The following is a 22,900-nucleotide window of genomic DNA, read 5'->3' on the forward strand; positions in this document are numbered from 1 at the left end:
CTCTGAACCCTTTTTATACCCTATGCGAACGGCAAGGGAGTATAATGTGTGGGTGCACACATAAGGGAAACAATAAACCGAAATAAATATATATTTGGATTAAAAGTGTTTTACTTCTCTTACTGTGCATAGAAAGCACTTAGATATAGGGTACATCGTAGTCAAGCACATCGTAGACAAGCTTCCATGTTTATTGTGCCCAAGGGAGCGCACACCTAAGCCAATGTGAATTTCACATAAATTATGTCAATCGTTGCCAATTTGTTGGGCATTATTGAGCCCAGCTGAATTGCTAGGTGAATGTCCTTGAGGCGTCAGCTTGCCCAACTCTCAACCTCATAATGCAAGAGACTGAAAATGTTTGTCTAAATTTTTTTGCTCTCTGTGGTATTTCTTAAATTAATTACTTTTTTTGTCTCCTGCGTCACGTGGCAACTGTTTAATTATGCACGTGTTGGCGGTGGCTGTAGCCCAAAAAACTTAACTCATAATCTATGCGAGCGAAGCTCGGGCAAACTTTGTGTGCCACACCCACACACGGAAGGTTACAGCTACATATTAGAGCATTCTCACACGAGACTCTTTGTTATATATGCTAAAATCTAACGAAGAACTTTAAATGAATTTTATACCCCACAAGTGCTCAGACACTGGGGATGAGTAGCAAGACAGAGACTGAAAGCCAATAAATCAATGACACATACTATGGTTGCTCTTGGCGACGCCCACTGGAGAAAAAGTTCAAGGCCATAATCCCACTTGATGCCGCCACAAATATGCCAATCATGTCATACATAATGCATGGCTTGGACAGAGCTGGAGAGAGGAGGCTAACTAAAGACTCTGAGTGTTAAATGCGCAGCAAATTGTCAGCGCATTGTCCAACAACAGGTTAGTGTCTAATATTTCGTGCTTTTTATTTATATATAAAGAAATATCTATGTTTTTTGTGCGCTGCTATCGCTAGCCAATTAGAAACTGGCAACAGCTCGTGGGACCAGTCAAAAACTTTTCCCATTAACCAAGAACTTGGAATATATTTATGTATAGAGAGTGACAAGGAGAGAGGCAAAAAGGAAAACAAAATTTTGTGACACGCAAATTAAATAATAACAAACTCTAATTGAGTTCTAGCTGAATGATTTTAAATATTAAAGATAATCCCCTTTTATATTTAATTGCGTTTCGGCTGCTCGAAAAGACAAGAAGCCATTCTTGGGCATTTAACTTATTAAATTTTAAAGCAACTTTATCAGGAAATAATAATATTTGTTGAATTGAATTTACAATAGTTTCATTTAAAATCTCATTGCATATTTCAACAACTAAATATTATTGAACTATAGCTGTCGAAAGTAGTATTACTCATATTTGGTCAATCTATGTAAATAATATTAATGGTTGGACGAGTTAGGACTGGCTACGTAGATGGGGAAAAGCTTGTTTCTTTAGCTTAGCTCTTAGTGTGGCTTGTCTTAATTTATGCTACAACAAAAATAGATATTTTCTATTTTTAAGTGAAAATACCTGTTTAGGTCAATCAGCAAGACAGTAAGTAAACCTCGTAACAACCTTATTTATAGCAGTGGTTACTTAAGGAAAAAGTCTTCTCCAGTCATTCACTTCTGCGTTTCTGAAGCTAACTTTAGTCGGCGACAAAAATCGAAACTGAAACTTGATGAATCTATTCCATTATTGACAATTTGAAGTAGCAAATGAGCGTCAACTACTGATGGAGGCGCCGCCATTTGATTGGTTTCTTTGCCTGTAGCCTTTCAGCTGGAAATCAAAAAGACATTGACAGCAATCAGTTAGAGGAAAAACAATTAATGAAATACAATGGCGTCCATAAAACGGATTGAGGCTCAAAACGGCAAAGGCTGAGATTCTTACGGAACGGGACGAACACAAAGGGGCCCGTTGCTAACTAACTTGGGCCACCAACTTCCACTGCCACTTCGTGTCTCTGACATTATAAATAATGCAGGCAATCGATTTATTGACTGATTCACATTTTGTTTGTACTGAAATAAGAACACAAACACCAAATACCAAAGTAAATGAGCAGCAGAATGGACAGCATACAGCTCCGGCCCAAAAAGCATGCGGCAATAAAACGAGTCAACAGACGTCACGGAAAAATATTCACTGAGCCCCAAGGCAAGGCTACGGGACAAGAAATGACCATTTTATGAAGTGTTTAATGGATGTTAAGTATGTGTGCTTGTGTGTGAATCGTTCTATACGTGTATGTGTGTGTGTGTGTGCCTGTGGCCTTGTTGTGCGTGAATGCGGCATTATCTATAGAACATTTGGTTGACTACATTTCTGTGCCCAGCTGAACATAGTTTCGGGAATTGAGTTGGGTTTTCTGCTTTTGCTATTGTCTTGGCATAATTACAGACCTATTGACTTGGGTTTCTATTTTTCAACTCATTCCTGCCGAGTATTTACAATCTCAAATGCATTTTGTTAATGTTCCAGCTACCTTCTCGTAAAGCAAGGTGTAAATCACCAACCTTTTTGCTATTTAAGTGCTGGCAACAAGAAAAAAAAGCAAGAAACTTAAGCAATCCCATCAACTAAAAAGCATCTCAACATGTGTTCAGTGTGGAACACACACACACTCAAATATATGTGAGTGTGTGTGCATCTCATTTAAGATGGCAACTAAGGCAGTCGCTGCAAATGGCAGCACTTAAGTCCCCCGGCCAGAACGACAAGCGCATAAAAATGGAAATGAAATGCCAAAGCCGTGCGACAGGCGACGGGCGAGCGTTACGCCGCCACCATCCATCGAGCTAACCACATTCCATCCGTCTTTGTCCCCCAGAGGTATGCACTGGCAAATGACAAATCGCTACTGCGATGAGCTCAAAATTATTGCGGCTTGATTGCATTAGAGCCCATGAAAAGCGCTGATTTGTTTAACTAGACGAAGCCACGAACAATGGGGACATGGCCAACAATATCGACTAAGGTTACAGACACTGTGTCGGCCAAAACGGCAGCCCGGCAATTAATGGCGCCAACCCGAACAGAGAAGCAGCGCGACGAACCTCAAACAAAAAACTTGGCCAGACTGCGCTCAAACTTTCGACTTTTCTGTTTAGTTTGTAGCGTCAAGTGCAAAAGAAGTTAGTTTCTTACCAACTGTTTACATATTTCGACCTTAAATATTTTATTAATCATGCTGAGTAATGCAACTAGACATTTTACCATGCAAAGGCATAGATAAACAATGAGATGGATAGATATGGATGAAGTCAACCAGGCAGAGTAGTACATGGAGTTATTAAATTTTGCATGCTTAATAAGGTCATATAAATATTAAGTAACTGCAATGATAACCCCTCTACAGTATATCTGTTAGTTGAACACCTTTAAGTATAGCAGTCATACAGGTGCACATAAAAATGTAAGCCATACAGCTAGGTTGATGCCGGCATAGACCGCTTCCATACTCTTTACGCTGCTGTGCACTTTTCGGGGCGAATCGTAAGTGCCAAGCGGCAAGTGGCATAATAAGTGGCAACTTTGACGTGAATAGCCACCGAGCGAAAGGCCGAAACCTGAATTTGATGCAGTTGCCAGCACAACATGGCAATAAAAATATATGAGTATGTACATCAGGGTAAATGCGTGTGCTTGCTATTCACTTTAGAGATATGTTTACCGCGCATAAATGTGCGAAAGACTTAGCCGACTCGTTGCAGGCGCTAAGCCCACTTTGACCTACTTGATGCAGCCTGTGAACGCGTACGGGTGTGGGTGTGGGTGTGGGTGTGGGTGTGCAACAGCACTTCAAGCATATTATTCGCACAAAAATGTTGCTGGGCCAACGAGACGTCGGCGGCCTCAACTTGTTAGCCTCCTTTTCATGACGATGCATTACACGGACAATCAACGCCTCCTTAAAAGCTCTTCACGTCCATGGCGGCGCCATCGGAAGCGGCGAAGGCAAAATATTTAAGCTGAGCATCTCGGTGCATCCGCAGCCCGTTCCTTCTATCCCTCTAGGCAAGCACCCACATGAATTTTCAATTAAAAACGCTTTTACCATTCACACATTTAACATTTTTGCTGGTGTGAGCGGGCTTTGTTTTTGACAGCTTTCGCTTCTGCTGGCCTGGAAATTAACAACTCGTGAAATATGCCCCAAAATGTATGCTTTGCTTTTTCACATTTCACATTTGGACAGACCATCCCTCTCGACCTTGGCAACCGTCAAGCTCGTGACAACGTGACCCACGGCTGCAATTTAATCACCTAACAATAAAAATAATAAAGTGACGAAAAGGAAGCAGCAACTGCCGACGTCTTTTGTTGCCTTGTTAGCACCAACAACGTCCGCACTAATTGGCCGATTAATTAGTCAAAGTTGACATATTAATGGTATGGATTATTTCTTTGCAATGAAATGGATATAAAGCCAAGTTTTTTCACTATATTTCAACATATATTATGTGGCTTATAACTTGACAGCTACGTGCGCCCCAGCTGCAAGTACGCACAAATAGTTCCCCGTAGCTTCTTTCAATTTAATGAGCCTCTTAATATGCACGACACATGATGGCGGCAAGGCGTCATTACACGGTTCGCACAGGAGCCCCACGTACGCCCATCAACTGCAATTTTAAATTACTAATTTACGGCATATACGTTACGTAAAAGAGTGCGATTTAGTGCTGGGCTCTTAAGCAGCATTTCACTATTTTTCTAAAGTCTTTTTCCAAATTTTTAAATCTGTGAAACAGAAAAGTTTGAGCCGAGCTTCTGTTGTGCTAAAAAAGTTTCAGCTGAAAACAATTTTACACTTTTCGCTGAAATTTTCACCCGACTCAACTAAGGCAACTGCACAAATTTTAGCCACGAATCAATCAGTTGGAACAAACTATTGAAGACGTGCTCGAGTAAGTCAAAAGTTGCTCTTTCACAATTTCTGATTGATCTTGGAATAAGGAAAAGTATTAACTTTTATAGAAGTCAAATTCAGAATCGAGTCTTTTATGTCTTGCTCAATATAGTTGTTCAGTAAGTCGCACATAGCGAGCAATTGAGAGAAAAATCGAAAGTGAAATTGACAGCTATGCTAGGTTTTGAATGCATTTTCCAGGGCACTCACACAATTCAGTTTTCCTTTTCGAATTTGCAAGAAAAGATATTCAATGCGGGCTTTGCCCATAGTTTGGAGCGTGTCAAAAGTTTTGTGAGGCTGCCAAGGTCTGTGCTTAAACTATCATAAAATAATCACAATAAAAACTCAAAACTTTGCCGTAGCTGCAACAAACCCAGAATAAATCGAGAGCCACCAGGGCATGTATAGTTGGCATAGGCAGGCTCGAGGGTCTGGTATACATGCACAGTGGAAGACAAAAGCCTTAACTGAATGATGTGGGGCTCATACACAAAAATTTCGCTAGCTATTATTCAAGCGCTGCCAAAGTTCAGAGGCCAGCAGCGCCTGCGAGTGGCACACAGATTGGGCCAAAGCAAAGTTTGGCCCCAGATGTGCAGGTGATTAACACGAATCTTATGAATGCCAAATGCTAACTTCTGGGGCAGCTACCATTAATTAACACTCATCTGAAAAATTGTTTAGCTCTACTAATTAATTTTTAATAATTATCATTGGCCTTTGCCAAGAGTTTTCACGTCCTTACATTTGCTCAACTTCTATAGCAGCCATTCAAGTTGAATAATGAGCCGAGTAAAATTACCTTTACACGTGAAAACAACGCGCACAGTTTTAACTGGACCATTGCGCAAAAATAAACAAACAAAAAGCAGCAAAAACTAAAACTCAATGAAACAAGCAAACACTGAAAGAAATATTTCACTTTTTGTTCTCTGCACTGCGTATCTCTAGTTTTATTGGCAAGTTGAATAACTAAGTAAACAAACTTTACAGTACGCAAATAAAAACTAGAATTATATAATATATTAAATCAGAATTTTAATATATTCAATTAATTTCTTTAAAATATTCAATATTTTTTTAATATATTCAATTCAATGGATGTATGCTTTTTCGATTTTACATTTATTTTTAACTTTTCAAATATTCGAAATGCTGCTCTGTTTATTATTTTCGATTTGTATGTGTTAGTATTATTATTATTATTGTTCTCTGTGGTTATATATTAATTTATGTGTTTGCATTCTTATTGTATGATTTGTTCGTCTTTCTGCCTCTTTAGAATTTATCTTAGTTTGATAGAAATTAGTGTAGTTTCTCTTATATATATTTCATTCAAAATATTTTTTTTTATATTCCATATAAAAACAGGGAGCTGTCACTAGAAACCTTTGCGTCAAAAATATTTTAAACAATGTTAATTTATACAATATAGTTTTTTTTATATGTATGTTATACTTTGAAAATTATAAAAATCAATACTGAATAATTTAAAAATATTATATTTATTTAAATTCAACTTATTAAACATCTTCAAAATTTTTAAATATTTATTTATGATATACAAGTTTCAATAAGAATCTTGTTTCAACGTTTTTCTGAATTAAAAAGTAATCAATTATAATGTATGTCAAATACTTATAGTTGGCTTGGTTTTAGCAAAGGACCGCCTAGTTGGAACCTCGACAATATAAGAATATATAAAACAATTCATATTCGCCATTTGGCACTTACCCAGCTGTTAGTTTCCGGTCTTCGAATTGCGTTTTCGGTTCTATTACACTTCGTATGGATTTAACTTAAACTTTAGTTGTTTTGACTTTTTATTGTTAAGCAATAATTTGTGCACTTAATATGTTTTGTAAATTATTGAGGATTATATTGCTTGTGATAAATTTAGAGCTTCTCTGGAACAGGTAACGTTTACGTCAGTGGACTTCAATTGAGTCGACAGTGATTGAATTCAAGCGATCGTTAAATCAATTTTGTTGCAATTGCTTGTACAAAAAGCAGATGTAATTTTCACTGACATATCTGACGTATGCGTAATATTTAATAAGCAGTTCCCAAAGATACCATGTATCACTCATACGTCACGTTGTCAATTTGTTTTGCTCGTCGACAGATGTATCACATACACACACCCATACACACACAAACTCACGAGAGTGGGTGGAGCACAGCACGTGCACTTGACATTTAGTGTGACAGATCTCTCGCCCCTGCATTCCCTCCGTCTGCCTCACGCACTACTTCAGCAATAAACAATACAAAAATATAGAAGAAAAACAAAAGCGACAACTTTCAACAATACATTGAGAAATGTATAAAAATTCAAAACAGATAGCAATCAGTGACGTAATAGAAATTGCCTCGAGTTTAAGGTGTCAACATACACAAAAACTGTGGCACAGTGGACGTTATTTGTTGTACAAACGGAGGCTTTAAAAGCATTTGTATTAACTGAATTTTAAGTACAAAAACAACAATTATTGAGAAGCAATTGATACTTGAGATCCTTGGCTTATTTGTTAAGAAATCCTCTGATCTCAAAATTTTATCTGTGACTTGAGTCCTAATATGATTTTATCAAAAATATCACATGCAAACGTACTCATATTTGAGTCATAATATGTTTCCTAGTAAAATGAACAGGCACAAATTATAATCAGACAAAGCGGGCAAAATTAGAAGGAAATTTGATTTTCCACATCGAATGTTTATGAGCAAATGTAAATAAAATTCTATGCATTTGCGATTTCCCATCATTGTATTCAATGGAAAGTTATGCATATATAAGTGAGGAAAAAAGACGTAATCTACTATATTCTTTGCATAATAATTTTGAGCTCGGCAGTCATCATTCGATGTTGGCATTTCCTGTGTCACTGTGCGTGCTGTCGTTGCGTGCCTAAAATGTCATTTTCTTGTCCTTGGTAGCAATTGTCAAGTGCGCGCGTCAGGATGCTTCCCCATGTCGCTCCCTCCACACAACATTCCGCTGGTGATATCGTGCGAAAAGCGCAGCTGGGTACGTCGTGCTTAGCTCAAGTGCCATTGCCAATCAATGGAAGTGAAGTGTCCAAAATGCCAAGCACAATGGCGACAATAGCGCGGCTAAAACGCACTTGCCAACTTCCTGTCCAGTCAGTTAACCTAATGACCGGCATTCATGGGCCTTGCTCTGGTCTTTTCGGCGTTTGTTTTTTATGCCTTCTTCAGTTCAATACTTGCTCTTTTTATGCCCTTTGCATGGCCAGCGTTTTTTGTCATTCATTATAACTTGAGATAATGTTTCAATTGCCGAAATAGAAATACTTATAGTGGTTTGGTCAGAAATACTGTAGCGAGGACACGTCAGCTGAGTAGTGGTGGTATTTTTTATTAGCTACGTGGCAAAGGCGCTTGCTCTAAAATAAAAACATATTTTCAACTCGAAATACTGTCAAGTTATGTCAGGAATGAAAAATTATTGCATAAATTAATTACGAGTACAGTCCACAGAACGTGCAGGCAGGCAGTCAGCCAGTCAGCCATTCAGGCAGCTAGAAAAGCAGTTGGGCAGAATGTAGAGCCTATATCCTTGCCACGACGACGATGACGGCGGCAAATAATTGAGCACGTGCCACAGGGCATAGGCAGCCCCAGTGCCACTAGTCAGCGCAGACAGCACACGCCGCGTATACGTAATATGACCTGATACGCCTTGATGTGTGTCTATATGTATGTACATATATGTACAAATATGAGAACATGCAATTAATAACATGTACCCAAACTGGAAAGCTTGACGTTAAGGTTTTTCTCGAATTGCTAGAACATCAAATTTAATTTTCAAATCAGGCAACCGTATGAAAGAAGGCAGCGCTAATTTGATGATGGCCTATGCGCTGTAATTGAATGGTGCTAATCAGGAGCTTAAGCAAATTTCGAGGAATTTTAATTTACAATTTCTAAAAACATAATACAAGGGTCGGCTCATTTTACGTTCGATAAACTTGGGTGTTTATTTTAAGATATTTTTTCTAATGGGATATCATTTCTACTCAATGAAACGGAAGGTAAAGTATAAAAGTCGCAAAATTGATTCGAAAATGGCAGGAAGCAAATGTTAGACTTACATATTTCTAATTCCATTCGATGCACAAATGTAAGAAATAATATTTAACTATTTAGCAGATTATATTACGCATACGTCAGGTGTGCCGCGATTTCTTATAATAAATAAATTGGCTGACACTCAAGTGATTATTTAAAAAGTATTTAATTTTGATGAACTTTGATGATTTGTTTCATTTCTGATTCAATACTTTTTTTGTTATTTTTAGTTTTATTTCACTTTTGTTTTTTACGGTATTTATTGTGTTTGCTTTCGTTGTGTGCTGGCCTAACCTTTAGAGGTGGGTTGATGGCGGTTGATTTTAAAAATAGCTGCCGTTGTCAAGGACAAGTTATGGTTAACTTGGAAGCCGTATAAGCGGCTAGCATTGCTGCAAGGCGATTCGCCAGCACAACAAAGAAATAATAACAAAAAACAAAAAGTTTATTTTTGTTTTTCGTATTTACGTTATTTTCTTTTATTTTTTTTTTTGTAATTGTTTTTGTTGTTGGCTTTGCTGTTCTCAATTAAAATTCATTTGGCTAAAGAAATTCAAATCAAAGCCAAGTTTTTTTTGTTGCATCTTGTTGTTGTTTTTTGCTTTCTCGTGCTAGATTCAATGAGGACTCTTCTCTTGTGTCACACTCTCACACACACAGACACACACACACTCGCAGAGAACACAAACAATTTGATATTGTTGTTGCTCTCAACACGTTTCAATGTTTTTTTTTTTTTTAATTGATAGAATAGCAAGCGCTTTGTGTACCGTTAGCTGCGATGGCTTCCATACAACTGAAACTGAAACGGAACGTTTTGTCGACGCTGGCGGCCGCACCATGTGCTTCGAACATGTTGCAAGCGATAATTGTGTTGTGTTTTGGTTCGATGCCCGCCATGCGGCGTATGCGTAATGCCGCGTTGCAGTTCCTTCACTCTAGCTGCAGCCCATACAAATTGCCAATTTAACTGAAAACTGTATAGGCTGCCCATGCGGACATACATAGGTATATGCGCAGCTGTGATACGTAATTAATTGCTTGCTAACGAAAATTAAGTATACAATTTACTTACGGAATCCGCGTGCTTTTTATCCCTACAGCTTCTTGAGCTTGGAGGCCTTATAATATAAATAGCAAGATGCATAATATATACAAAAATATTTTTTTATATTGGTATTGCGTAATTGGCGCGATACAAAATTAGAAAACCAATAAACTCTTTATGCACATACCAGTTCGAAAGCACTATTTTGCTGTAGATTATTCGAACATTCTCAGAATAAAATCTGACCATATAAACTTATTGTATAGCTCATTCTTAATGCAAAATATATACTAATTTGTAGAGAAAATATATTTCTTCATGAATCACAATAATATGATGACATACTATTTCTTGTATATCAAACCAGCCATTTGTAAGGCTCGCTTCAATCGATAAGAAATATTTCGAATTGGCTGAGTTGGGTATCAAGTTTAGTTGGCCCTACTTTAGCTTCGGCTGCTGTTCGAATGAGAGAAAAAAAACAGTTCACGTGCTATGAATTTCAAATGACTAGCGTAACTAAAGGGCACATATCCATAATTTAAGTGGGAACTGATAAGATTTTCGCCTATATATAAAAACCTCCCGAACATAGAATCTTCAATCAGAGCCATAAAAAGAAAAACCGAATTAACGTTCTTTATTGACAGTTGGCTTTCCGAGTTTGAGTCTAAAAGTAAAATAAAATTTTGCAACTTGCTTACAATTGTTTAATCACATATTTAAGTGAATACAGAATTTATTTATATTTTTGGGATTTAATGTAATTTTATTAATTCAATTTGCTCAACGTGTGTTCCTACGACCGTGCCTCAATTTTTAATTTTTCTCGATAATCATCAGCACTCGAGCCTTTTGTCTGGCCTCAGTCGAACCCTTAATTAAAGCAAGCAGCTCCATGAAATGCTGCTCAGTTCGATAGAATTTTGCAAGCACGGCGTATGAACAGAAAACTGGAACAGGACATAGGCGAGCTCCTTATCCTTGCCAAGTCACCGAGCAGCATTCTTGGCTGACACGTAAAATATGCCAAGCTGAAGGGAATTTTGTGGCATTGCTGGCATAGCTGGCAGTGTGTAAAATGAGCGATAAGCGAGCGAAAGCGGCAGCCAAGCGACAGAACCTTTTGCCCGCTCCCATATACGAAGTGCGGCACAGCACCGTCTGCAGTTTATGCGTGCTGTAGTAGTTAATAAAGCGCAAACGGAAGACCACAAGGCACTGTCACAGCAGCAGCAACACCAGCAGCAACACCAGCAGTAACAGCAGCAACACCAGCAACTGGCTTCTGCCAGGCAGCGAACAATCAATTTCACGTCAATTGGTTCATATTTTATGGGCTAAGCTGAGTGGGAACAGGATGGGAGAGCCAAGGACGAGTACTGAAACTCGTTGCTTGCGACTTAATGACCGCACTTGTGGCCAAGCGTTAAGGTTATAGTTCAAAAAGCGCTAAACTGGAAGTCGCTACTGCTGAGGCTGCTGCTGCCACACAGCCACAAAATTGAAGTAGTGTTGACTAATATAGATGCAACGCAAATGCTTGACCTATAATATTTTGTGGTTAACCAGCAGGAAGCTGGACCTAGCACTACCCAGCGAACACCATCGCAACGTTATGACATATTGATCTGCATTAAAACTTAATCATGCTACTGCCCTAAGCAGCTTGTTACGCATACAACGGGTCTGTACTGGACAAGTCTGTCAACCGTGCCAAAAGAGAGGGAGAATTTCAAATTGGATGTTGTTGAAATGCACAGCCATAACTATTATTATTGATTTACGTAACTAGTGTAATTTAATCAGCTTAAAATAATAGGCCAACTTAAGCTGTCTAAGCTACACATGCGTAGACTCTTATGTATCTTAGGCCAATGGAGCTCAATAGACAGTGAACCAATTGTAGCCGCTGTATGAATCCGCATTGAAGTGGATACGGAAAAGTTAATTTGCTGTTTACATACCAAACTGTATTGCTAAATTAGAATGAGTTAATCAGGCTTGAAGCACTGTCAACGTTGCTGAGGTAACCATTAGAATGTTATCTTATATCGTAAATAATATTATGGACATAGCTTCAAAATAGAGCTAGAAACAAAGGAGAGTCTTTGGCTTATTACAATTTATTTTCTTAATAATATTAAAAATATTTTTTATATACAATATTTGGAACATTGCATTTTAATATCTGATGTATTGCAGTCAGTCATATGAGTAAATAACGCAGTTGACTGACTGCTACGCTTTGCCTTAAGGTCAAAATTTCAAAGTTCCCAAAAGCTGTTGATTTTTATAGTTGCTGATAAAAAAGTTTGCAATTAGTTTCAGCTGTTAAAAGTGTTGTAAAACACTGATTGCTACATCTTAAATCATTTTTTGCTCAGGTAAACAGTAAACAACAAACGATTACAGTTCATACGTACTTAAAATATTTAAATTTTAACGCTGTAATAATATAATAAAATTGCACACAATTATTTAAGCTAAATACCCTAACTTTAACATATGCCTAACTTTATTCTATAGTCAATACTCAATACAATAGTTGGCATACTTTTGTATAACATGACAAAATGTTGTCTGCCAAGCGTTGCGTTTTATGTAAAATTGAAACCGGAAACAGCGCCCAAGCGCCAGCCGAGGCGGTCCGATCACAACAAAGGGTGAAGTCGGCTATGTGGGCAGGACAACTGCGTCATTGTAGCATTTGATTGATTGCCCTAAGGCCTAACATGGCGCCAGATATGTATAGTTATAGCTACATGATGCCCCTCGAGCAACCATGGCGTATGCGTAATGTGATACAGAACAAATATGCTGAGCCCGTGACCGCCATTGCTTTCCGGCAAACAGCTGTCTGTTCACCATTTCCTCCTAGCGGCCGGACTGCCAGCCAATTAATTTGCATCCTTTTACAGCAGTTCGCTTTCAGGTGCAGCAAGGCGGCGACAGTTTTCTGCTCTTGTATGTTTTAATCTTTTATTATACTAAATATATGCGAAAGACAAGAAATATACACTTAATGTGTATAAACATTCAAATTGTGTAACATAAGAAAAAAAGAATTGTTTAAGCTTCATAAATTTGTTATTCTTTAAAGATATTATCTATGCATCTATTCACTCAACCTCAACTTTTTTCGTGTTAAATATTTCTTCAAATATACAGTCGAGCTGCCATTCGTGGACTATATTTATTCGAAAACAATTAGCCGTAGATCTCTAGACATATAATTACAACTATCTGTATAGGATATACAAGCGTCGTGGCGCCAGTGAGCAGGTTTCTTTCATATTGCGAGCTGTTTTAAGTGACTTTTTCGCAGCAATTTTTGTGCATTCTAACGAGTGGCATTTTTATCATTTTGTTTACGCCCTTCGCCTTTGTTTTTAGGGTCGCTCTAGATGCTGCTGCTAATGAGCGTTTTTGACTCAAGTGTGTGTGAAGGCCAAAAGGGCTGCTTCTCGCGACTTGGTGGGACCGTCCATTAGGCTAATGGCAACTGACAAGTTTTACAAATTAGAATCACATGCGCATAGTACATGCGGTATTCTGATATTTAAGTTTATCGTTTTATTTTCACTAGTACTCTTCTAGTTTGAGTCGTAAACCGCACTTCGAGTCGAGTCGGTTCGATTCTAGGCGCGCCGCAGTGCACTATACAAATCGTTCAACACTTGGCAGCACTTAAACGCGGATAACCACATGATAAAATTAGACGATTAGCCACTGGCACGACCACAAGCACTCACACACACACACATACACCCGACACCCAACACCCATATCTCGCAACACACACACACACACGCTCTCGCATATATGTTCATATACTCAAAAGCAGACCGTGGCCAGACTAAATAAACAGCACAGCTGGCGAGACATTAAAGTTGTTATTGCTGCTTTCCCCTTTGCCACATGCCCCACGCTCGAAGCATGCCCCAAGCCTGGCGAAATAATCTATAAAAAATTGCGCTGTTGAGTTTTTCTCTGTGCGCTGTTCTTGAAAATCACTAATAAAAAATCGTTTGAAATTTGTTGAACATAACATAACCGAAAGGCATAAAGTGATAAGCCAATAATTACCTAACAGCTTGGGCCAACCGAACCGTAAACAAATATAAAGAGGGGGAATTTTCTGCTCGCTGATAATCTTTAGGTTAAAGAAAACTTTCAAATATCTTAGCATTTTGTTTTCTAGAACAAGATTTTTACAAGTATTCAACAATCTTGTGCTCTCTCAATTTTATATTTTGATTTGTATCTTATGGATACATTTAGAAGATTTAATATATGAGCATGGATAACCCTTAGAACTCAAATGCCAAGCAGTTTATAGATTCATTTGCATATCTTAGTTTTTAGCTAGAACTCCTAGTAGCTATAACTAGAGCAGGGCAACCGCAGAGTAAAGTGCGTCGCGTTACTTTGTTGAGCAAGCGGAATTTTTATAGTTTTCTTTTCTATGCCATTTCCATCAACTTGCTTGTGAGCAGAAGAGTTGCACAAAACAAAAAATATTCTGCTAAAGAAATCCTTTTTCAAGTCATTCATGAAGTGAAAACTATTTTAGGTGTGCAGCAATGTTCATCTTGCTGCTCGTGCGTATATCTATATGAATTCAAAGTATTTCGCCGCTATTAAATCTAGAATCTAGAACTCGCACTCGTGTGAACAATGCGCAAATAAAAAATATATTATATATCTACGCCTACAACTTGTGCTAAATTAAACAAATCATATTCCATACTCAGTTGTAGAGAGAGGAAGAGATCACGAGATTACTAATATATAAAAATATGAGCGTACTTTGATAACTTGATTATTCTCCAAAATAAAAAAATTTCTTTTGTAATAAAATAATTTAAAATATTTGTCACTTCCCTAGTTAAATTTAATTTTTAAAAAATTGACTACATTTTTCTTGCATATTTCCTGTGAAACATAAAACATTGGGGCGATTTCAGAAAATATTCGTTGCATTTATTTCTTTTGCGAACTGTCAACGAGGTCCGTTTTATGGTACAATTTATAGCTGCGCATTACATTTTTCTGGGTCTGGGGCTGGCGCTGGGCAAGTTGAATCACATTGTTTTAGGTTTACTGCAACCGCAGAGCAGCAGCTAAGCCAGCTAAACCTATCCACACGACTTTATGCACTGAACACGATAAAAGTTGTGCGCTCTATGAGAATTCAATTCAAGCATTGAAAATTCAGCTGGGTTAAATCTACGGAAGGGGCAGGGCGGAAGCAGCGTGTAAATATTCCCACAATTCTAACGAAATTTTAATTGTTTACTTTGGCACACAGCTAGTGATGTATCGATGATGATGTCGAGAAGCGAAATTAGTTCGATTTTAATTCAAGAAGTGTAATAAAAAAAGGCATTTACTATGAGCTTAATATTGAGCAGAAAACGTATACAGAGAGCAGCAGCCAGGCCAGAGACAGGGCTCTCCTGTTAGAGGGAATCAAACAGAATGAAATGCTTATAAATTACAATGCAAACAACACGACAAGTTGAAATTGCAAACTTGCTTATCGCTTGAATAGACAGCGGAAGGAGGAGGAAAAGCAGAAGCAACTGTTAGGTTAACCGTGAAACCTCACAGATGTGCTCGAACTCCGGCTTCACACTGGTTCCAGCTGCGATTTGATAAATTTGAAAACTGTCAGTTGTCTGATAAAATGTTACTTTTCGGGGCTGTTCTCTTTGGCAAGTTGATGTTCTCGGCCACGCGTAACTTGGCCCTTGGCACCGTGCGGCAGCAGAAATTAAATTACATTCTGCACACAGTTGTGATTTTCATTAATTTAGTGTAAATATAACACATATACCAGGCTATGTATACAAAAAAAGTTCCAAATCAAATAACTTTTTGTGCCAACTTTTATGCCGGAAACCACAAACAAAAATCGATTCGAAAAAGAAAGCACTAAAAGTTTGTTTCAGCTGCTGCTCCTACGCTCTTGCCCTAATACCTTAAATGTTATTATAGCAGAGTGTATAAAACGACAGATCTATGGAGTATATCATACCATAGCTGCTAGAATATTTAAACTCTCTTAAATCTTTCCATATCTTTGCATATTTTAAAGCGAATATTTTTCTTTAAATAGTTTACAGGGTATCGGATTGCTGGTGCTCTTTTCTACAAACGTGTCTCCTTAATTCGTTTTCCGTTTTGTATTCACTTTTGTCACGGATGCTCATTTCGGCATTACGTATACGAAGCGTGAGACGCTTGCTATGAACTTTTGTCGTAATGTTTTGACTGACGGCCAACAGCAAAACTGCCAAAGATTCTGCGAAAAAAGTGCTTAGGGAGCGAAGAGAAAAGAGATTTAGCTGCTGGCAACAGCGCCTGGCTGCAGTCAGCTAAAGTAAAGTAAGCATAAAATGCTCTTGCATCATCCGGGCTTCAGTTAGCTAGGCTGCCGTCAAGCCGGAACTAGCTTCCTCCATCAGCTAAACAATGTTGTTCCTGTCGCCTTTGTCTACAATATTTGCATGCACTGTTACCGATGCGACCATAAAAACAAGACCTTGAAAGTGGCAGAAGCGAACAACAGACAAAGTAGAAGTAAGTGTCGCTGGGCATACTTTCGCACGACAATATAAACGTGCTCTGAGACCAATACTTATCGCATGCAGCAGAACGGAATGTCTAAATGTTAATTTCAAACTTTTAGCTGCTTCCATAGACCGCAAATTAAAAAAGCTGCAACAACTTAGTTAATGGCAGTCGAATTACATTGTATGACACTCATTATGGCTCTAGCTCTATGCATTATTCAGTGCTCTCTGCTTGGCAGCGCGACAGCTGTCGACTACTTAATGTGCTCTGAATATGAATAGTTTGCGGTTTCAGCTGCTCGAAAAACGGAAGGATACTACAGTAATCGCTATTAAGTTGTACCTAGTAATTTGCTTTTCAATTGAAATACACTAAGACGGAACTCAGCTACTAAATACTAACTTCTAATAAAAGAATATTTTTTAATTTAAAAATAAAGTTCAGTTCTTCAAGTAGCATATTCATGTTAAAGAATCTTAAAGATAGAAATTACAGTTGCAATATCGTTTGAGTAATCTAAAGAGATAATTCCATTCTGGCTTAAGACTGAGATTCAATGTCCTACAATAAAGTGTAGTCTAGTTAGTTACTTAAACCAGTTTGCCTTAGTAAATAACTGAATGCAGTAGCTGAAATACATAGAATGTCTCGAGAGTATCTCTGACTAGAGGAGTTCGATTTTTGTAATATTATTATATAATAATATTTATGCAATCTAATAATATTAAGTAATTTTTCATATTTTTCCATTAACGCTAAATTAAAATGCACTAAAAATGTTTAAAACTTATCAGCTTGAAGACAATTTTAATATAATTTTAATTATTCTTATTTATCAAAGTGTATTTTGTATTCGTATATTTTTACCCGATTTACTTAAGTGTGACCTCAATAATCGCTCAGAGTTCGCTCCTAATAAAAAATATCCGATTGGCTGTTTGAATTTGCATACTAACTTGGCTCAGCTGCACGTTTAATGGCTGTCATTAGAGAAATTAATGAAAACGCATGGAAAGCATTTAAAAGTCACTTAGTGCGAAGTCCATAAAAGCTGTCATGCAGACGACTTATTCTGCTGAACGTCTCCCAACATGGTCATTGACAGTACGCGCGCCTATCGTCCGTTGTGGCGCTGCTTTCGACTGCTGGCACCGACGTTCTTTGGCGCCAGGTCACGTGCGGTTTATGTCTATATGGTGTTAATGCATTTGCTGATTACAGTGCTTTTCCCGATTCATCTGCTGCTGGGGCTGCTGCTGCCGACGACGACGCCGGTCCAGCTCTTCCAGAATTTAACAATGAGCATCGTCTGCTTGTCGTGCAGCTTGAAGCATGTCATGCAAATCTGGCAACTTCCACACATGTTGGAGATTGAGACAGCTCTCAGGCAGCTGGATGATTGTGTGCAGAGCGAAGAAGAACATCATTACTATCAGAATACGCTACAGAGACGAGTGAGCCGATTTACCCGCTGCATTTATGCAACTTATACCTTTGTCTACGTGCTCAATGTTCCTATTGCAATCCTGACTCTACTGGCTGAGCCCCGCGAATTACTTTACGAGGCCTGGTTGCCATTCGACTGGCGACGTGGTGGCCTGCACTACTACTTGGCCTTTGGCTACCAGTACCTGAGCATGGTGGCAGAGTGTTGTCAGGGCCTGACAAACGACATTTATACCCCGCTCACATTGTGCAATGTTAGCGCTCACATACATCTCTTTGGCATACGTATGTCACGTCTGGGATATAGCAAAACACCCGAAGGTCAAACAAATCAGCAACTACGTTTATATTTCGAGGACTTCAAGCTGCTGATGAGGTGAGTCGTCTGCCAAGTCGTATACTTCAAAGCTTAGGCTTCAAGCTAATGGAATAGCTGTCCTCATAAGCAATCAGTCAATCAATTAGGATAAGAAGTTTTGCATACACATATTTTACACTAATCAAATAGACTAGTGAAAGTCTGACTCCGCGACACCCGAAACCTTGCGCAGAACTTCTTTTCAATCACTCAAACTTGACAACTTGGCTGGACAGACAGACTTGACTAGACTCAATCCATCGGCCTGGCCAACAATATTTATACTTTATGATATCTGCCAAAAAACATAGATTGAGATTAAGAAGCACAAATGCTTTTTACACCATTTTCTATTTTCTATTTTCTATTTTCTGTTTTCACTAATTGTTATTTTTTTCAGAGTTTACCAACTTACCCGAGAGGTTATCAGTCCCATACAACTCATACAAATAGTGTTCTGTGGCGTGAGCATGTGCATCATTGTCTCTTATATGATTTTCTATGTGCGGGACGCAACCTCCTTTTTCTACCATATCGTGCTCTTGGCCGTTGTCTGTTTGCAGCTCTTTCCCAGCTGCTACTTTGCCAGCGTTGTGGCCGAGGAAACGGATCAGCTGCCCTATGCTGTTTTCTCAGGCAATTGGTATGAGCAGTCGAGGGGGTACCGACGCAACGTGGTCATCTTTACCCAATTAACTTTGAGACTGGCTAACCGACCCATGATGGCTGGAGGATTGATAACACTTAATTTGAATACCTTCTTTGCTACGCTCAAAATGGCCTATTCGCTGTTCGCGGTCATTGCTCGTGTAAAGATTAATTAAAGTCTTCAATTGTGTTTACCTCGAGCGGTCTTGCCTCTGTGGCTGTTATTGATCTCTACGGCTGGCTGGCATAAATATTTTCACGATTTTATTTTCATATTTTCCACACGATTCCCACACCAAAGAAGCAATTGTAACAAATGAAATTCACTAATTGCCTCGTCCCAATGCGCAAATAAACAGTTGCTGTGCTTTCAATTGTTTTCTTTCAATTTGTTCTGTTTCGTTTTAACAATTTACTCTCGAACATTAAAGCAGATGAAATGTTTACGTAAGAGCAATGCTAATTGTATTTCGTGTTATTTTCATTTTTTTATTTTCTTTATAGTCTGAAGTATCGAGAAAACCGATAAACGGGGTATAACATGGCTGGGCAAATTTATGTAGCCGGCAAAAAAGAAAAACTATGATCAATTATGGAATTATTGATAAACTCAATTTCATATTAATTACTTAATTTCTATATTTAAGTAAGCATTAAGGTCTACAGGGTATTCCTTGCTCCATCAACCCACTGCAGCTCTTACCTTTTGCACCTGTTCAGCACTCGCTTGCAGTGAATACAAAGTAATTGTAAGGCGTAGCCATAGCAATTCAGATCGTTTCACGCCTTATAGCTTTGCAGATCAATGATTCCCAATTGCTGATTAATATACTACAAGCAAGTTTATAGTTTATATTACATCAAACTTATTTAACTGCAGTGCTATAAAAGTGCAAAGTCAACTCATAAACAATTCGTCAAGGGGATTAGCAAGAGGAATGTTTTAGCTGAACATCAGAGTGACAGAGTAACAATTAATGTATATATACATATATATAAATATATATATATATAAATATATATATATAAATATAAATATATATAAATATATATATATATATTTATATATATTTATATTTATTTATTTACTCTGCTTTTCGTCCTGATTAAGAACGAATATACTTTATGTGGTCTGCCACGCCTCCTTCTGCCTGCTTTCCCATTTTGAATGAGTTCAGGGTATAAAAATAATAATATTCTTACATACGTATCACATATCTAAGCTTACCTAGTTTAGACGGCAACTTGACGTTGGGTGCTGGGTATCTGCTATCATATCACTCCCGAGTAATTATTACCTTTTGAATTTTCATGATTTATTGCAATTGCATCCCGAACGGATGCTATATATATAAACTGCAGCCAAACATTGGGTCACAGGATGCAAAATTTGTCTGTTCGCAATGCGAAAATTGCAATTTGTATGCCTGAACGCTTCTTGTGCATGTAATGAACAGAAATAGCGAGTGTAAAATGAAAGCTGTCAAAAAACCAAGAAAACATTCCGAATCGAGATTGAAATGAGAAAAATAAATGCAAGCTTTAAAATATATATTTTACTTATTTATAGGCGCAGTTGGGTACTCCTAAATGGAAAACGGAGTGAAAGAACGAAATAGCAAAAGCACAGAAATGGAAATGGAAATGGAAATGGAAACTGTGACTAGCTTTGACTCTAACCAAAGAGCCGTGCTCAGCAACTGGCTTTTGGTAGCATTAAACGCGAATATTGCGTATACGCGCTGTGGCGAGGTGGCGGGGTGGAAAGTGCAAAAACGTACAATGCCTGCCACGTTCAACATAGGCGCGATGCTCGAGGTGATTTAACTTTTCTGCTTGCCATTCATTTATTTCCTTTTCAATGGCACAAAGCACACAGAAGGCAAAAATATTGTTGGCATACTTTTGCAAGTGCTTCCTGTCGCATATCCTGTCGGTCTCTGTGTGTGTGTGTTTTTGTTTGCCTGTGTATTTATTTTAACTTTTGGTATTTTGTACGCGAGCCGTAGAGATTTCATAACAAAATAGCAAACTAAAACAAAAACGCCAAAGCACACAGAAATATGAAAAATAAATTGAAACAGCCAACCGGAATTGTCTATGCCAACTATCCCAATCTCGGTTCGTGTCTGTCAAAAATGAACGCAGGCCAACTCAATCAGCGCAGGACGAATTCGTGACACCAGTGAACCGCCAGCGATAGCCAAACATTTGCCAGCTAGCCACAGATTGAATTGCTTTCACTTTGCTCCCAAATTGTTTGCGAAATTGTAAAACGTTTTCGACCCCAAAGGGCCATCAGGGCGACCACGCAATAGCCTGGTCAAAACTCTCTCATCCCGCCAACACTTCTATGTTTGACACACATTTATATTATGAACATTGCTGCATATAAGTATATATCGCACAAACAACCTGGGGACTCACTAGAACAAAAATGAGTTCAAATCTGAGCTTGATGCTGTGTATATAAGGCAGAGTCATTAAGGCTAATAAATAAATTCTAAAGCAAAAATGTATTATATTTGTTTAATAAAGAAAAACGGATTACCTAATATAACTTTTGCAATTTAACAAATTATTTATTCAATTTATTAGTTTTCTGCTTAACAATATATTTGATATAATTTGTTTACTACTTTTCAAAGTAAAATTATTGAAATTAACGTAGAATTTACTGCTGTCTATATTATATCCTTTACAGTCCTAGAGCTATGCTTGCAATGGATTAATTTATAAATGATAAACTAACCCATTGGGATCTGATATTTTTCTGTTTTTTGACTGTGAACAAAAGTTTTAATGTGTTGGACAAAGAAATTGAAAGTTGTTCGCTTACCACAATTTGATTAAATTGTTATGCTAAATTAACAAAGGTAAACTAAATACGATCAAATATACTTAGTTATATTTAAAAAAAAATTTTAACTCACATATTTTTAATTTTAATATTAATTGCCTGAAGTAAAAGTTTGTAAAACGTTCTCATAAAAGCTCTGCGAGGCACAATATCTTTTTGTTTATTAATTTATTTGGCTGCACTTGCACTGCAAATATTTGTATGCAGTATTAAAAGTGAAAAGCGTAATTGTGATTAATTATTCATGAAGCGATTTAAGCAGCACGTTAATTAAACAGAAATATCAGAAATATTAATACTCGTGTGTCCAGCCCTTATCACAACAGGCGAAAATGATGACTTTTTCACACATCAGCTAATTGTAATTGATGACTTAATGAATATTAATACTGAATGACTAATTGGTAGCTGGCGAGCGGCGAACGGCGAACGGCAATTGTTCCAGATTGCTAAAAAATTAGTTTAACCATTTTTAATTAACGCTGTGGCGCACTAAACTGAAAATAGCTGTAAGGTTTCGCATTTTATGCGCTCCCAAATTCAGTGCATGTCGTTCAATCCATTCAGAACTCAATTACGTCGCGGTGGGGCACTCAATTTTCCACAGCGAGAGAAACGAAATGTAACGAAACGAAAAGGGAAAAGCGCGCATCAAGCTGAAATCGAGGGACGAGCAGGCACTGTCCAACAATAACAACCCATGCTGGTGTCCTATCCTGCTCTTGGCTCTATGTCATGTTTGGGCATGGCACTGGTGCCTAAAAGTATGCACCGGCTAAAATAACAAGCGCACACACAGAGCGCCTCGCTGGGACACAATGCCTCTTCTTGTATTTCGGTCATGCATGAAATTTTTTACTTTCCAGCCAGTTGGCCACTTGCTCGTTGCTCTCCCATGTATTCATTTGTTGTCGCTTTTTTCTATCTATATTCTATACCCAT

General features: G+C 37.9%; 1 protein-coding gene across 1 annotated transcript; it reads left to right on the forward strand.

Annotated features, from left to right (window-relative positions):
* Positions 1-17,737: 17,737 nt before the first annotated feature.
* LOC111603775 (odorant receptor 33c) lies at positions 17,738-19,328 on the forward strand. Its single transcript, XM_023321510.2, has 2 exons — positions 17,738-18,468; positions 18,851-19,328. Exons 1-2 carry the CDS (start codon positions 17,738-17,740, stop codon positions 19,272-19,274), a joined length of 1,155 nt encoding a protein of 384 aa, XP_023177278.2. The 3' UTR covers positions 19,275-19,328.
* The last annotated feature ends 3,572 nt before the right edge of the window (positions 19,329-22,900 follow it).

Source organism: Drosophila hydei, unplaced genomic scaffold, assembly GCF_003285905.1.
Source record: "Drosophila hydei strain 15085-1641.00,03,60 unplaced genomic scaffold, DhydRS2 tig00008114-arrow-pilon, whole genome shotgun sequence".
Taxonomy (NCBI): domain Eukaryota; kingdom Metazoa; phylum Arthropoda; class Insecta; order Diptera; family Drosophilidae; genus Drosophila; species Drosophila hydei.

Bases quoted from the DNA above. Each gene is read 5' to 3' on its own strand.
- LOC111603775 (XM_023321510.2), top strand. From the start codon at position 17,738: ATGGTCATTGACAGTACGCGCGCCTATCGTCCGTTGTGGCGCTGCTTT. The intron at 18,469-18,850 runs GTGAGTCGTCTG...TATTTTTTTCAG, and splicing joins GACTTCAAGCTGCTGATGAG to AGTTTACCAACTTACCCGAG.